At 58.4% G+C, this 15,155-nt stretch overlaps 1 protein-coding gene across 2 annotated transcripts in view; it reads right to left on the reverse strand.

The window, feature by feature from the left end:
• Positions 1-1,341: 1,341 nt before the first annotated feature.
• Positions 1,342-15,155, reverse strand: part of VPS37C (VPS37C subunit of ESCRT-I) — a 26,905-nt gene continuing 13,091 nt past the window's right edge. For both annotated transcript variants that reach the window (XM_035012954.1, XM_035012953.1), the window contains exons 3-6: positions 8,455-8,552; positions 5,129-5,300; positions 4,319-4,401; positions 1,342-3,671 (exon numbers count right to left, since the gene is read on the reverse strand). In XM_035012954.1, coding sequence (XP_034868845.1) covers positions 2,949-3,671; positions 4,319-4,401; positions 5,129-5,300; positions 8,455-8,547 — 1,071 coding nt within the window. In that variant the 5' untranslated portion in view covers positions 8,548-8,552 and the 3' untranslated portion in view covers positions 1,342-2,948. The remainder of the gene's footprint in view (positions 3,672-4,318; positions 4,402-5,128; positions 5,301-8,454; positions 8,553-15,155) is intronic.

A 15,155-nucleotide genomic window follows, 5' to 3' on the forward strand; every position in this document is an offset into this window, starting at 1 on the left:
TGAGAGAGAGAGGGAGAGAGAGAGAGCACATGAAAGGGGGGAGGGTCAGAGGGAGAAGCAGGCTCCTCGCCGAGCAGGGAGCCCGATGTGGGACTCGATCCCGGGACTCCAGGATCATGACCTGAGCCGAAGGCAGTCGCTCAACCAACTGAGCCACCCAGGCGCCCCATGCCCAGGGATTCTTAACGTGGGCTTCCATTCCGCAAGCTTTCTGCAGGGCGGTGGCCTCTTCTGACACCACAAAGGCACGGCCTGGTCGCGGAGCAGGTCAGCCAGCCAGGTGCCAGCCCGGCCCCCACCCCTCCAGGCTAGGCCACCGGGTCCCTGACCCACCCACCCTGCAGTCTCCTCCCTTGCTTAAAATTGGGGGTCAAAGGGCTGTCGAAAGGACCCAACGAGACGATGCATGCATGTCGGGTGGCCCTGTTGCATATCCGGTACTGACAATCCACAGCATCTCTGCACGTTGCCCACAGGCAGCCTGTCCCCGTCACTTGGCCGGGAAGGAAAAGCAGAAGCGCTGACTGGAGGGTCCATCAGAAGCCCCCAAAGCTGCCCTTACTGCCGAAAGCAGAAGACATCCTCCCAAACCTCATGATAGAACCAGCTGAGCTCAGGGTGGGCTGGAGAAGGAGCAGGCTGGGCAGTGGCCGAAGACCACCTAGCTCACAGCCAGCGTCACGGCCCCTCTCTATCCGTTCAGAAACTGGACGGGCTGACGGCCGGGGGCAGGAATGTGGCGCCGCCCTCGCTAGGCTGAGCCCCGTACGCCCCCTGGTGGCGACCTGTGGCAAATATGCAGGTCCCCGCGTGGAAAGGCCGAAGATGGAAAACCAAAGTGTAGAAGAAAGGAAAAGGCCACGGGAGAGTCAGAAGCCAACTTGGCTCTGTAGGAAGAAGCCGACAAATCACACTCCGGCAACACAGTCTAGTCACTGACTTTGCCCCGGGTCCTGGAGTGGCGGCAGGAGGCACGAGGGGCTGATGAGAGGAAGCACCACTTTCTCCGAAGGAGCTTGATGGAGAGGCTTCGGCACGCTCACATGCCCCCGATGGTCAGGCGGGTGCCGTAATTTAGGGAAATGGGCTGGCGTGGGGGGTGGGGTGGGGACACGCAGTGAGCCCTACCCCACCAGACCTAGGGCAAAGGAGCAGGGGAGGGCAGCCACTCGAGAGAGGATATCCAGATAGATGAGGCTTTGTGGACATGATCAAAGAGGCCCTTCAGCAGAGCATGATCCTGACTTCCACCCCCCCACCTCCCCCCGACCCGGGCCCCCAACCCCCAGCCCCAGCAGCCACACCTTCACTTCGCAAACCCACCGGAGCGACCGCACGATGTGTAACTCCTCAAAGTTTATTATGGCAATTAATTATACAAACATACCAGCGATCGTTCACCCAGTTCAGAAGCTCTCGAACCAGTAGAGTCCATTAGTGATTTCTCTTCATAAATAACTTAGGAGAAGCAAGCACAATTGGCAAGCAACCGACGCGCAAACGGAGCATCTCCTGGGGAATACCCACTGATGGCGCGCAGGCCAGGGAGGGGGGCAGGCACCAGAAGGTCGAGTTTCCTCGTGGGCCCCCAGCACCCCGGGCCCACCAGATACTGGGTACTCAAGTAGTGGACATAGCAAGGCACATATGACTTCCTAGCAGATAGCAGCTCCAGAGTCTGCCCTTGAGACCTGGTTCATATCCGGAACAATCAAGTTAATGCTTCGTTCATCACACCCCTTTGGTCTACTGCCTTTGTTATTACTGAACACGCGTCAAACCCCCAGTGTGCCGGGGGCTGTGTGGGGCACGGAGTCACATCCCTGCCCTGTACATTCTGAAGACGAGAGAGAAGCACAGAAATGGACTCCGTCCGACAGAGCGATGGTGTCTGCGAAGCACCAGGTGGGAAGTCACTGTTCGGGCGTCCTCTGTCTGAGGAGGGGTGCTGGGGCGGGGGTCGTAACACCAGAGAGCCAGAGGACAGAGACGAAGTGGGGGGGCGGGCTGCTGTGGATGAGATTCAAGGCACTAGAGGAGTGGATGGATGGGGGGTGGGGAACCCCAGAAGTCAACCGGAAATGGAGGGCCCCAGAGAAGAGAGGGCAGCTGGGGGAGGTGACCCGGCCCCCCACTCCTAAATGAGTCCGGTGTTGAGCGCTATCTCCCGGGCCAGAGCTGCTCCCTCTCCTTCAGCCAAGGCGACTCCCGGATTCTCCAACCAGTGTGAGCAAGGTCTGGGGTCCACCTTCACAATCCCCAGCTTTCTCGCTGCTCCAGCTGCCGCCGTTCAAACCAGCTCACAGAACACACTTCTCTGACACCGGCCTATCAGAGTTCAATTATGGCTTTTTGTGGGACTTAAAAATCAGCAAGAGTTCTTCCTAACTGCGCCCTCCCCCTGATCCAACTCCAGCCATGGTGCGTGGGGCAGGCCATCCTTGAAAGGACCGGACAGACACAGAGCTGCATCCCTGGCCACGAGCACCAGGTTGAATGCGCCAAATCCCAGGAGGGAGGGAGGGGGGGGGGTGAGCAGGGGCTGGAGACCGGCCCCCTCGTCACTGAGATCATTGCATTTGGTTCCAGTGTCCGGGAGCGCAGGCCCAAGCAGATGTCCACAAACGCGCGCCTGCTCACTCACATGGACACCCACGAAGAGGGACCAAACTCCCCGCCTGGCTAGCACCAGGAAAGCTGAAGCCAGTCACCGAAAGGAGGCGCTCCCTTCCCCCCAGGAAGCCAGCAAGTGCTGTGACCAGCCACGCGGCCAAGCCAGTCACACTGCCTGGTGCTCTCCAGGCCTGCACGCTCCCAACCAGGCCCCCCCAGGGCCCCCGTGTGCTGACCCAAGTCCACTTCCAATGTAACCTCGAATCTCAGTGGTGGGCGGGCCAAGGGCTGTGGCACAGGTGGGAGTAGAGAAGGGCCGAGGGCCAGGACGGTGTCTAATACCCAGGCCAGGCAGGACCCTGAGGTGGTGGAAACCCATAGGGAGGGGCAGGCCCAGGGGGGTAGGGCGGCTGAGGGGGGCCTGAGGGCTGGGGCTGACCTGGGAAGCTCGGGAGCGGGGACTGCGTTGGGTAGGGAGGTCTTCGTCCTGGCGAGAGGTAGGGGGCCTGTTGAGGATAACCAGGACTGGGGGCCCGGCTCCCTGCCAAGGGGTACCCGGGGCCAGAGGCAGTAGTCGGGGCCACGGGATAGCCTGGCCGGGAGGGTGTGCTCCTCTGTGGGGACCAGGAGTAGCCCGCAGCACCCTGGGGTCCCGGGTGGGCTGACGGGTACAGGGGGCCCAAGGGCCCCCTGTAGGGAAAGGAGGGCTGGGACACCACGGGGAAGGGGGCCGGCTGGAGTGCGCCCTGGGCGGTGGGGCCCATGGGTATGCCAGGAGACGGGCTGTAGGGCAAAGGGTAAGGAGGCACTACTGATGGGGGCGGGGGCGGCTCTTCGGCCACAGGGGGTGTCGCCTGCGCGGCCGGCCGAGGCGGGGGCGGCGGGCGTGGAGGAGGGGCGTCACCGGCCGGCTCCTGGGAAACTCTGGGCTTCCTCATCACATCCTGGAGCTTCTCCACGCGCACCCTTCGCAGATGGGACAGCATCCTCATGGAGGAAAAGTTCTCCAGAAATGTTTCCAAGGGCACCTCGCCCTCCAGGAACTTCTCGGCCATGGCCTAGAAGACATAAGGTCTGGTGACAACAGGGGCCTGCCTGGGATCAAGGCTGCCCATGGTCCCCAGGATCAAAGGCCACCTGCGGCCCTCCCGCACAGCCCGCTGCAGGCGCTCCCTGTCTTCTCTGGCCCCCACTTGGGACTTTCTCCTTATGGCACTTATCACCGCTGACCTCTTCTACCTGCACTCGCTGGGTGTTCTGTCTCCCTCACCAGAATGGCAGCTCCTGGAGGGCAGGGGCTGTGGTGGCCACTGCTGTCCCCCGCCCCTGGCATCGTGCCAGGCTCGCGGCGGCTCCTGCATGGCTGTGATGTATAAATGGATGAACACTAGCTACTCAGTTGCCAGTGCAGGCGGGCCCCGGGCTGGGAGGACCTGGCAGCTTCTTCCACCCAAGGCACGGAGAACCGGAGGGAGCCCGTCTGCCCACAGACTGAAGAGATGGCCAGAGGGAAGCAGAACAGAGAGGCCAGGCAGCAGGGGTGGGGCCGGGGGCCAACAGGGCCTCCACTGGGACTAGCCGTGTCATCCACCTTTGCCGTCTACTAATGCCCCTCGTCCCAACTTTGCAGACACCCAGTGCTCATTCCAAAGGGTTCTCGCTCCAGGGCCTGACACGGAAGAGGGTGTGACAACAGCCATCCTACCTCAGACTCTTCTTCGATCTTCATGCCTTCGATCTGCAGAAGGTCTAACAAGGTCTCTGGCTGCAGTGCTGAAGAAAATTTCTCTGGAGGGGAGGGCAGAAAGATCGACATTCTGCAAGTGCCTTTCCATTCAGTGTTGGAGGCTGAGCTTTCGGCAAAGACCCTCACAGCGTCCTCTGTGTGCTCAGAGGCCCAGCCCTGGTCAGGGGGTCTGGGGTGGAGCCCAGTTCCCTGAGGTCCCTTCCTGAGCAGAGAGGGCTCTACCAGGCCCGGCCCAGACCTTGGCTAGCCAGCCGTCTCAATGCCAGCAGAAAGGACTCGAGCACCAGAGCCCACCAACCAGCCCCAGCCCTGTGCTGCCTCATGGGGGCGGGGGATGGGGGGGTGGAGGTTACTGCACTGTCTGAGCACCAAGCTTCTCCACGGCTGAGACCGACAGCCCCCTCACTGATGGCAGGTCCCAGGACACGGAGAGCCCAGCCCAGCGCCGCAAAGCGCGGTGTTGCCCAGCAACAGCGGGGAGGCAGGCTCTCTGGACTCATGTCCCAAATCTAGCCAGAGAAGCCTGGCCACGTTCCTGACTCTCTCTGAGCCTCATTTTTCTCATCTATGGAACAAGAACAACAGTCCCTCCCCTTCTAGGCTGTTGGGAAAAACATACGTAAGCACTCAGCGCAGGGGGCCGGCAGGGGGTCTTTCCTATCCTGGGGAAGGGGGAGGGAACGTATCCTTCCGCACTATTCCCGGAGCTTGAACGGGGCCTCCAAGTTGACAGACAAGCACCCAGAGCTTGCTCCAGGCCGTCCCTACCAAGCTTCGCCTTCTGCTCCTGGCACCGCTCCACGAGCTTCCGGAGCTCCTGGTACTTGTCTGAGAGGTTTGAACGGCTGATCTCCAGGGGGCCTTGGAACTCCAGGTTCTGCTCCGCCAGGCTCCGGTTGGTGGCCAGTGCCATCTCCCGTTCCAGCTGCAGGTCCTGGACCTAAAAGAACAGGACGTTGACCGTAAGAACCATCCTCACCATCACCACCACTCACCTCGTGGCAGGCTGCACCTGGGGCTTCTGGGACTCGTCGCTCCCGGTGGGAGAAGGGGGTAATACCCCCAGCTTGGGTCCAATGGACCTGAGCCAAGCACTCTGACCCGGGCGCCTCACTGAATCGCTAACCCAACACCCCATGCGGTGGACACAGGCAGGAAGCGCACTGAAGGTCAGCAGCTTGCCCAAGGCCACGTGACGAACAGGAGCCAGGCTGCCACAGCCCTGCAGAGCTCCAGCAAGCAGGTGGACCAATTAATATGCACGAGGCAGAGGCTTTCTAGGAGGGAAGGGACCAAAATCCCAAACTACTTATCCCCAAGATTCTGAGGCAGGAGGCCTACTCTGAGGTGCCTGACTCACAACCACAGGCCGGACATGCATGAGGCCCCAGAACGGTTACTCTAAGGGGTGAGAAAGGCAGGGCCAGACCGGGACACTGACTCAGGGGAGACCTGTCCTTGCTTCCTGGGCCACAGGTAGGTCCTGCAGAGAAGCTGTGCAGATGAGCTAACAGCGGCGTCCCCAAGAACTGGAGGGGCCTCTCAGCCAGCAGAAGGCACCCACCGACACGGATGACCTGAGGCCCTCATGCCAACCTTGGCCCCTGGCTGTGCCCCCCCTGAAAGCACTTCCCCAAGCAAAGCAGCGCCTTCCCCTCAGCCAGGTCCCTTGTGGCCATTAGCAAGAGAGGCGACAGCCCCAGGAGCCCTTCCCAGACCTGCTACAGCCTGAAGCTCCATCCCTGCGTCGGAGTCCTCTTTACCGGGAGGAGGGCGGAGAGTTGGACCCACCACCCCCGAGACAGCGACGGTCCACCGAGAGCCCCGCGTGGCATGAGAAGAGAGCGCTCAGCGCCCAGTAGAGGGCTCAGGGCACCGCTGCGCATGAGTAGCCGCCACGGTTGGCACGTGATGAACAGACCGGCTCATCCCCCACAGGCCAGGGGTGTCCCGGAAGCCTGCCCTCCTGCTGCTCCCCGGCCACAGGGCCTTGAGCTCCAAGCTCTGGGGTGGGCCTGGAGCCCGCTCTTCACGCTCCAGATGGGACAGAGGGGGTGCAGACCCGCCTCCCCTCCACAATGCAGCCGCTGGGGCCCAGGGATCCTGGGGCCTGCCTGGGGTCTCTCCGGTCTCCCCACAACAGCAAGCTGCCCCACATCTGGGCTGACCGGTTTGCTGCCATGAGCACTTCGGAGCCACTCGGCGAGCTGCAGAGTGGGAGGCCTGAAGCCCTCTGCTCAGCTGCCCCACTGGCCCCCCTAGGTGTCCACGGCCTTTTCCCTGGGTCTCAGCCAATAAATGTAAGCTGTGTCATTCAGCCCTGCACCTTGTCCTACACATTCTGGCCTGTTCTCCCACAACCTCCCCCAAATCTTTCTCCATGGGGGTTCACTATGAAGCCTTCCACCAGTCATTCCGAAGAGGTCAATAAGACAGTTCTAGCACCCCGCCCAGAGGTGCTCACCAGGCCTGCGTGCACCCCACCAGTCACTGCCCTCTGTGGAGAGAGCCCCCCTACTAGCTAGCTTTCTTCTCTCCAAGCAACGTCCACATCCCACACCGAACCAGCTCACGTCTCTCTGCACAGCCACGCAACTAGGATGTGTAAAATTATGTTTGATAGACCATGATGGAAACCTCGTCAAGGGGTTTTGCAAATCTAAGTAGCTTGCCCTACTTCGCTTCCCCTTGATCCCAGAAGTGTTTTTCCCCTCCAAGAACTCAAATCGACTGGTCTGACTGGCTGTAGTCCACAAAATTCGAGTCGCCTTCAGCCCCAGAGGTTGTCTGCGCTTACATTTTCTGCAATTCTGCGCTTCGGCATCAAGTCTATCAGCCTGCTCAGCTTGGAAATCAATTAATTATACTTATGTGAAGGCTCGCTTCTGCCAAGTTTCCCACACTTTAGAGCTGGCCTTGGAATTCCTAGAACGCTGTGCTCACGGCAGAGTCAAGAAACACTTATGCTTAATTCGTGACAGACAAACGGAGGATGAAGGAGGCCGGCATGGTGCTGGCTGGGCCAGATCCTGGCCACGTCACAGCCTGACTGACCACTGAGGCGGGCTTGGGCTTAACCAACACAGGCTTTGCTTCCAGTCCTCGCCGAGCGAGGCTCAAGGCAACAGAATGTGCCACACGGAGCCCCCCTACCCGTCCTCACACCCTGCCCCCTACTCTATCCCCCCTACCCCCCAGCAAAGATTGCTCATTTGGGTAGCGGGGCAGGTGGGGGGAGGTGGGGGCAGCCAGAGCACAAGCTAGGAAGGGGCAAGGGAACACGGCCGCACTAGGCACACCGTACAGAAGGCAGGGAGAAGCTGGACAGGGTGACTTCCCTTGTGTTGAGAACAGACTGTGAATCCCCAGCAGAGACACACCATACCTGTTGATCAGTGAAAATAAAAATCTATTCCGAACGCTAATCCAATGAGATGGACACTGCTTGTACTTGTGTCCGTCCCCAGCATGAGGGGCGGCAGGGGTAGCTCCCAGAGCAGGGGACAGGCTGCAGCTACTCGAGGCGGGACTGTGGGTATACCCAGCTCTTGGCCCCATCCAGTCACCTGACCTCGCGGGGGTCACGGGATCGAGGAGACGGGAAGACCTTTATAAATATAAGCAGAAAGTTCTATACATTCGGAAGGGTTATTTTATTCCCACGGGGACTGTGATGAGCTGAGACTGGTTAGGTGCCAGTTATTACAGGAAACGGGATCAAACAGGAGATGGGCCCATACCCCAGGCCAAGAATGGCTCCTTCCCTAGATGCAGGGCCACACAAGGCCCTTGAGGAAAGACAGCCGCAAAATGGTATGAGTACTTGCAGAAACCGCCTCCAGGGTCAGGCTGGAACAATATGTGCCAACTCACAGGGGGGCCCCGGATGCCCCAGCACTGTCCCCCAGAACTCCCAGAGAGCCCAGGAGCTAGACTCAGATCTCAGGGATTCCCCTGGCTTGGTCCAAACCAGAGGGAAGGCCACAGAAAAGGGAGAAGAACATGGCCCCAACTCCCACCAAGCCAGTGTCCCGAAGCAGGGCCAAGGTCCCATCTGCTGCCCTTCCTCAGGTCCCATGACAGCCTTGCTCTACCTCGGGGGCCTCCTGGGCCAGCCGGTTAATGGCCTCCGGGTCATTCTGCATCTCCTCCAGCTCCTCCAACGTCTTGTCTTTCAGAGTCTCCATCTTCCCTGTGAACACAGAACAGAGGGAAAGACACACTGCGGTTTCCCACTATGCTTCCACTGGGCAGGAAGCCTCAGGGTGGGACAAGGGTCCCAGCAAGCAGATCCCGGCCACCCTGCCATCCCCTGTCCCCAGGGAGACCAGGGAGCCCCACTCCTTCCACCAAACCAGGAGCAACAGGATAGGTGAAAGCCCTCGGCAGCCAGAGGCAACACCACGACTCCTTGGGGTGCTAGATAAAGCTGCCCAAGGAACACACAGGAAAAGGCAGAAGGAGAAGCCAGGCAGCCAGGGACAGAGACAAAGCTGGGCCCAAGGCCGCCTGTGAGCCTGGATGCCAGCAGGCCCTCTGGTGTCTATTTCTGCCTGAACCAGAAACACACCCGAACCTTCACATGCGGGGGCTATACAGACTCAGCATCCCAGACTCGAGGGCATCACTGCTTGTTCTGCTTAGTACCCTGACAACCTGGGGTTTCCCTCAACTGTGCTCGGCGACCACAGTCCTCTCCACGGGCCACAGAAATGGACAGTCACAGGCAGGGCCTCCTCGGGGAAGAACAACAACAACAATCATCACATTGGCCCCCAAGGCACTCAGAAGGCAAAGAAAACTGACCGACCCCAACAGAACATCCGCCTGGTCAAAAGAGCTGGTTTCAGCGGGCCTCCCCCTCCTCTGTCACTCTGCCAACAAGGACACCGACTGTCTGTGTGACAGACAGAGGGGTCACAGCCAAGCCCCAGGAGGGAGCCCCGGGGACCAAGAGAAGGAAGTGCAGACACACTGAGGCCACTCTTCCTTTCTGCCGACAAGGTCCTCTGTTATCTTTTCTAGACATGCATCTTATAGCCCTGATGTCGATCTTTCTCATTACAAAAGTGATGTTCGTTTTCAAAAGATTCCAGGTTCCGGAGAGACCCAGACGGGGAGGCCCTTGTCCTCCCCGGCACCAGTGCTCAGCCTGCGGGATCCCATGCTGCCCGTAGTGGCCCACGCCAGAGGCGGTAATAATAAGTAACTTCTCTAGTGTCGGGGCCCTTCACCAGCATTTGTTCCTTAAGCCCACGCTGTGTCGGCCTCATCTTACTGAAACTTACACCTGCCCATTTTGCTGATGGAGAACCTGAGGCTCAGGGAGGTCCCGGTTGTGGGAGGTCCCTCGGCTGGGAAGTGTAATAAGTGTAATAAGGTCCAAGAAGGGGCTCTGGAATCGAGGACCAATGTGGCACCTGTGTGGCCAGAAGTGACCTCCAGGTCCTAGCTTCCCGTCTGGAATGGAAGGGAATGGTCTCTCCTAGACCATCGGACAGATGAAAGGAGAACCTGATCAACAGTGACAGCCTCCCATTGGCCAGCAAAGTGCTGGTTTACTCCTCACGTGCCGGCACAGCTTTAACGGTGCCCCCTTCTCGTGTTCAAAACTCGTTTCGACAACAAATTCTAGGGTCACTCTCCTGAGAAAGAGCTGGCCAAACAGAGTAGTCAACCACCATCTCTTCTCTCCCGAGGGTTGAATGTGGTCCCCAACCTCTAAGGCAAGGAATGCTGAGTTTTGCACGTGCGGTCTCTTCTGATCCTGCCGGGGGGGGGGGGGGGGGGGGTAAGCAGGCAACTGTCCCTTTACAGGTGGGGATCAGAAAGGTTAGTAAAGGGCAGAGTGAGAATCCAAACCTCCCTTCTGTCCCCATCTCACCCTGCTGCTCTAAAAACTTGGTCTGAAAGCTGGCGCAGGGGAGTGGCAGACTACACAGGCCGCGGGAAGGAGAACTCTGGGGGTGCGCCGCTTCCCACCCTGCAGACCGAGTGAGTCCACCATGAACGGGACCAGCGGGGCAAACACGACACGTGGAGCAGCGCTCTAAAAACAAACCTCGTCTGAATCCTGGCCCTGCCACTTCCCAGCCGAGGGACCTCCCACAACCGGGACCTCCCCGAGCCTCAGGTTCTCCATCAGCAAAATGGGCAGGTGTAAGGCTCGGTAAGATGAGGCCGACACAGTGCGGGCTTAAGGAACAAATGCTGGCGAAGGGCTCCGACACCAGAGAAATTATTACCATGGCCTCCGGCATGGGCCAGATCCCCGGGGCGCTGGCAGTGCCGAGCCGGGCTCCAGCACAGAACCGGGTGTCCGCCAGCTCCTGCAGTCGGGGCCGGGCCCAGAGAGCCCGCGGCCGAGGGAAGCTCCGGCCTGGGCAGCTGGCTGACCACACACCCCCTGGCGCGGTCGGCAGGGTGTCTGCGGAGGCCCCGGGCAGGTGCACTCCCACACACGGGGGGAGCCCTGAGCGGAGCAACTGTCTCCCAGCCCCTTCCCAAGGCGGGTGTCACCGTCCGTGCTCAGTAAGTCCCACACAAGGCAGCACGGCCTCGAGCAGCGGATCACATGCTTTCTGGTCTCAGGACACCTTTCACCCCTGACGTTACTGAGGAACCCGAAGAGGTCACCCTTATGTGGTGGATTTTAGGTATTAGTATTGACCATATGAGATATTAAAAGTGAGAAATTTTTCTACTTTATTTTCTTTGAATGTTCACAGCAGCTTTCATTGGAACAGCCTGGAATTGGAAACAACCCAAATGATCTCCAGTTAGCAGAGAGTCTTACAAGCTGTGCTACGGCTTATATTAAAGCGAGACTCTCTGGTAAAAAGGAAGAAATCGATGTCTGTGACTTGAATGGATCTCAAGGGAATTTTTCTGAGTGAAAGGTCATTTATAGAACATTCTGCTTATATAACATAGGATTCTTTTTATATAACCTTCTTAAGATGAGAAGGTTGTCGAGATGGAAAACATGCTCGTGGTTGCCACGGGGAGACATCTGTAAATACAAGACTATGCAAGCGCCCATATGTCAGAAGCCACCAGAAGGATGATGTGATCGCATGCCATGTACCCTCCAAAAACCCCACTGTATACTCATGCAAGAAACACAGTAAAAAGGAAAGTAACACCTTAGATTATGAGAATCATTCTGACCTCACAGGCAGCCTGAAAGGGTCTCAAAGACCACCCCTCCACCCAGAGCTCCCAGGAACACACTTTGAGAACCACTGGCCTTGAGGTTAGAATGGACTCTGCAGCCAGATAGCCTGGGTTTGAATCCCTCCCTGTCACCTACAAGCCCTGTTGTATAACTTCTTTGTGCCTTAGGTCCCCCATCTGTTACAACAGCGGTGCATGGAACACAGCGAGCATTAACCACTTGCATTACGAGGACCCTCGCGACCAGCGGATGCAGCGAGTACTGCCAGCACCCGGCCTCGCAGAGGAGGCTCAGAGAGGGGAAGTCACTTGCCCCGGGCCCTCCCCAGTGGGGGCTTTGCAGCATGCCCCTCAAAATCGCCGGAGTCCCAGGTCCTCCTCCAGACCCAGAACTCTCCAGGACTCTTCGTGTGACTTTTAATGAAGTTTTCATTCTAACTTCTACCCAGGGTCAAACTCGTGTGGCATCTGTGGCCTTTCTTTCCCCTTCGTCCGGCACTCTGAGGGAACTCAGGTGGGTGCAGCCTCCCCTGACAGAGGAAAAGCAAAGACCCTAGAGAAGAAGGGGTTCGTCAAGCAGTCCATGCGGAGGCAGATGCGAAGGCGGGGCTCGATCCCCTGTGTTGTTTCTACTGAGTGACCTCTGCCAGGACCCCAAACACACTTCCCTCGGGTGCCTGTGGCTTGCCTCGTGTAGGCAGGGTGGGACCAGGCATGGGACGGGGTTCTCCCACTCCAGGACCGAAGCTCCAGATTTGCAGCCCCATGGCAGGGGGCCAGGCGAGGCAGCCTAGGCAGCCTACCACAGCGTCAAGACCAACCAGCAGAACGTCGAGGCTACAGCTCCCGAGAAGACAGCCCAAGCTCTGGCCAGCTCCGTGGGGAGACCCACACAAAGAGCCTACCTGCGACACTGTCAGACTTCTACAGGCCAGGAGACCCACGCTACCCAGAGGCCAAGTCAGGGGAAGTCCAAGGGGGGAGGGTCCGCACTGGGCTCAAGGCCCAGAAGGCACTGGGAGCACGGGGAGCTGGCCTGACTGGAAGGCCCTGACGCAGAACCCACCCTGCAGCCAACCGGGAAGACTGCCTTCTTGACCGGCTCACCTTCACCAGCCACTTTCTCTCCCCCACCCCCCAAAAAGGGAAGTATTTTCATCAGAGGAAAGTCAGCAAAACAAAATCTTTGTAAAACATTCAAGTGTTCTGTAACATTCTGAACTGTTTTCTCACGGGGGCTGACAAGCTGTTATTGATCTCTCTTACTGATATCTCTGTGGACCTAGTGTGTGTCCATCCCGGAACCAGCAGTGCGCACGCACGTTCAGTGGATGTCTGTGGAAGCAAAGCGGCCAAGTCCCCTCTCCAGGTCACACTTAAAGGGGCCCGATATCACTATAACTGGCACGGGGTTGGCACTGCTTCTGTGAAGGACAGGGACAGCTATGGCACCAAGGATGTAACTTGTCATCAAAGCTTGGCAGTAAGTGACCGTAGACATTTAGCCAGAGAGGGGACTTTCCTGGGTTAAAGAGTGCTGGCCAATCAAGAAATAAGGGTACTCCCCACATAATTCTGGGGCGCACTGAGGTGTGCAGCCCCTCCACCCACCACCCCAAATGACAGTCTTCCTCTCCAGTCTAGAGCCCCACACCTGGCTCTGTTTGATGGCCTTGAAATCCCAGAGACACAAATCTTCCAGCTGGTGATCCGAATAATCACTGTCTTTTAGACAGTGAGAATAGAAGGTCTCATACTGAGACCTTCCTCTCCCAGCTCGGGTCCCTGGTTGGGGGAATCCCATCCCCAGCGGTGTGCTCCTAGGTGCTAAGGTCACCCCCACTTCCCTCGGAGGCTGGGTATGCACTTGCTTGAACTCGGAAGACCAAAGGGACTGGAGAGTGTTCTAGCTCAGGTCTGGGAGGACTCCCTCGGCCACTCCCTGATTGGGAAAGATGACCGCCCCCATATTCAGAAAAGAAACATTGCAGCCCCGTGGTTGCAAAAGACCTCTCTCCTGTGTCAATCCCCTTTCGTGGCAGACTTCCCAACAGGCCACGCACGCTTTGAATGCCTCAAGAACTTCAGGTCTGAAACACCTCCGTTTTACAGCAGGTCAGCCCCCTTAGACCCAACTCTCAAGGGCGGCCTGCATCTTCTGGCAGGCTTGGCCTCAGCGGGATGGGGGCCACGGCACTTCCAACTCCACCTTCTCTGGTCCCACTTCTACCACGCCCATTTCACAGGTGGTGACACTGAGGCCGAGTGGCAGATAGCTTGCCTGTGCTGACAGAAGAGGGGACACCTGGCCTAGGAGCCTGACCCTGGCCTGCTGCTCCTTCCGCCCGGCTCCCCACCTGCTCTGTGCCCTAGCCTCCTCACACCACCTCACCAGCTCAGCGGGCACATGTAAGAGCCACGCATCCCCACTTCTTCCAGAAGGAGGTGTGCTCGGGATCCCACACCCAAATGTACCACACATTCCTTTTAGGGACTCAACTTTCCTTACCTGTGAAATGGGTAAACAGTCCCTGCCAGTCACATGGCTCCTTTCTTCTGAGATCAAAGCCCTCTGCAAACTCCCCCATTAATTTATATAATCGCTCCAGGGACTAAAGCAAATACAAGGCTTAATTACCCCTATTTCAGAGATGAAATGAAGCCCAGAAACAAATAAGGGTATTGCCCAAGGTCCTGTAAGCTGTTGGGGTCAAAGCACCGGAGGTCCAAGTCCCCTTCCATCCCTGGTGTTCTAACATCACAAGCATCTTTGCCCCACCTGCTCCGCCCATCACGGGAGAGCCATGAAGATTAGTTATAAGGCTGTCCAAGTTGCAGAGCTTACAATCCCACGCAAGCCCGCTGATTACCTAGGCCCAGCTTCAGTCCCTGCCTCCAGGATGGAGGTGGCTCACGTCCTCGCCCTCTGACAACAGTTCTGGGCCTGGGCTTTACTGTGGCACTGCCCACCCCTGGACGTTACCGATGCCTTTCTTTCGGAAGTCACAGAGACGTTCCCTGATTCTCAGGGCCACTCAGTGAGGTTGAACACAGCACGCACCTCTCTGGGTTCGTAATTCAGAAACGGCGGGAGAAGCACACGACACTCTGCCCAAGGCCCACAAAGCAGATGCCCCTGAAGCCCGGTCACCCGATGTGCCAGAAAAATCCAAACTGGCACTTCTCACAGTGGCCACAACCACCAAGGATGTCACCATGCAGAGAACTGGGACATTACTGAGAAGTCACCTGGGGCCCCAGGGTCCAGGGGCTCTGTTTCCGGAGGGCCTGACAAGTGCAATTACCAGGCCCCTTGGCACCCCAGGCCCTGACTCAGACCCCCTTCTGCTTACCCAGGGGCCCAGGAGGATGCTGGGTACTGCTCAGGTGGTGTCTGGGGACTGCTGCTTGGGGGAGGGGACAGGAGAGAAGACACAAGCCCCTTGAAGGCAGGGAGATTGTCTTGCTCACCTCTGTCTTCCCAGCGCCTGGCCAAGCCTCTGGCACGCTGATAGCTCACAGCAGTGCTTGCGAAAGATGGACCGAGGCAGGGAGGGAGAGACCCAGGCAGAGAGGGAGAGACCCAGGCAGGGAGGGAGAGACCGAGGCAGGGAGGGAG

This window comes from Mirounga leonina, unplaced genomic scaffold (genome assembly GCF_011800145.1).
Source record: "Mirounga leonina isolate KUSES-001 unplaced genomic scaffold, KU_Mleo_1.0 Mir_166, whole genome shotgun sequence".
Classification (NCBI taxonomy): domain Eukaryota; kingdom Metazoa; phylum Chordata; class Mammalia; order Carnivora; family Phocidae; genus Mirounga; species Mirounga leonina.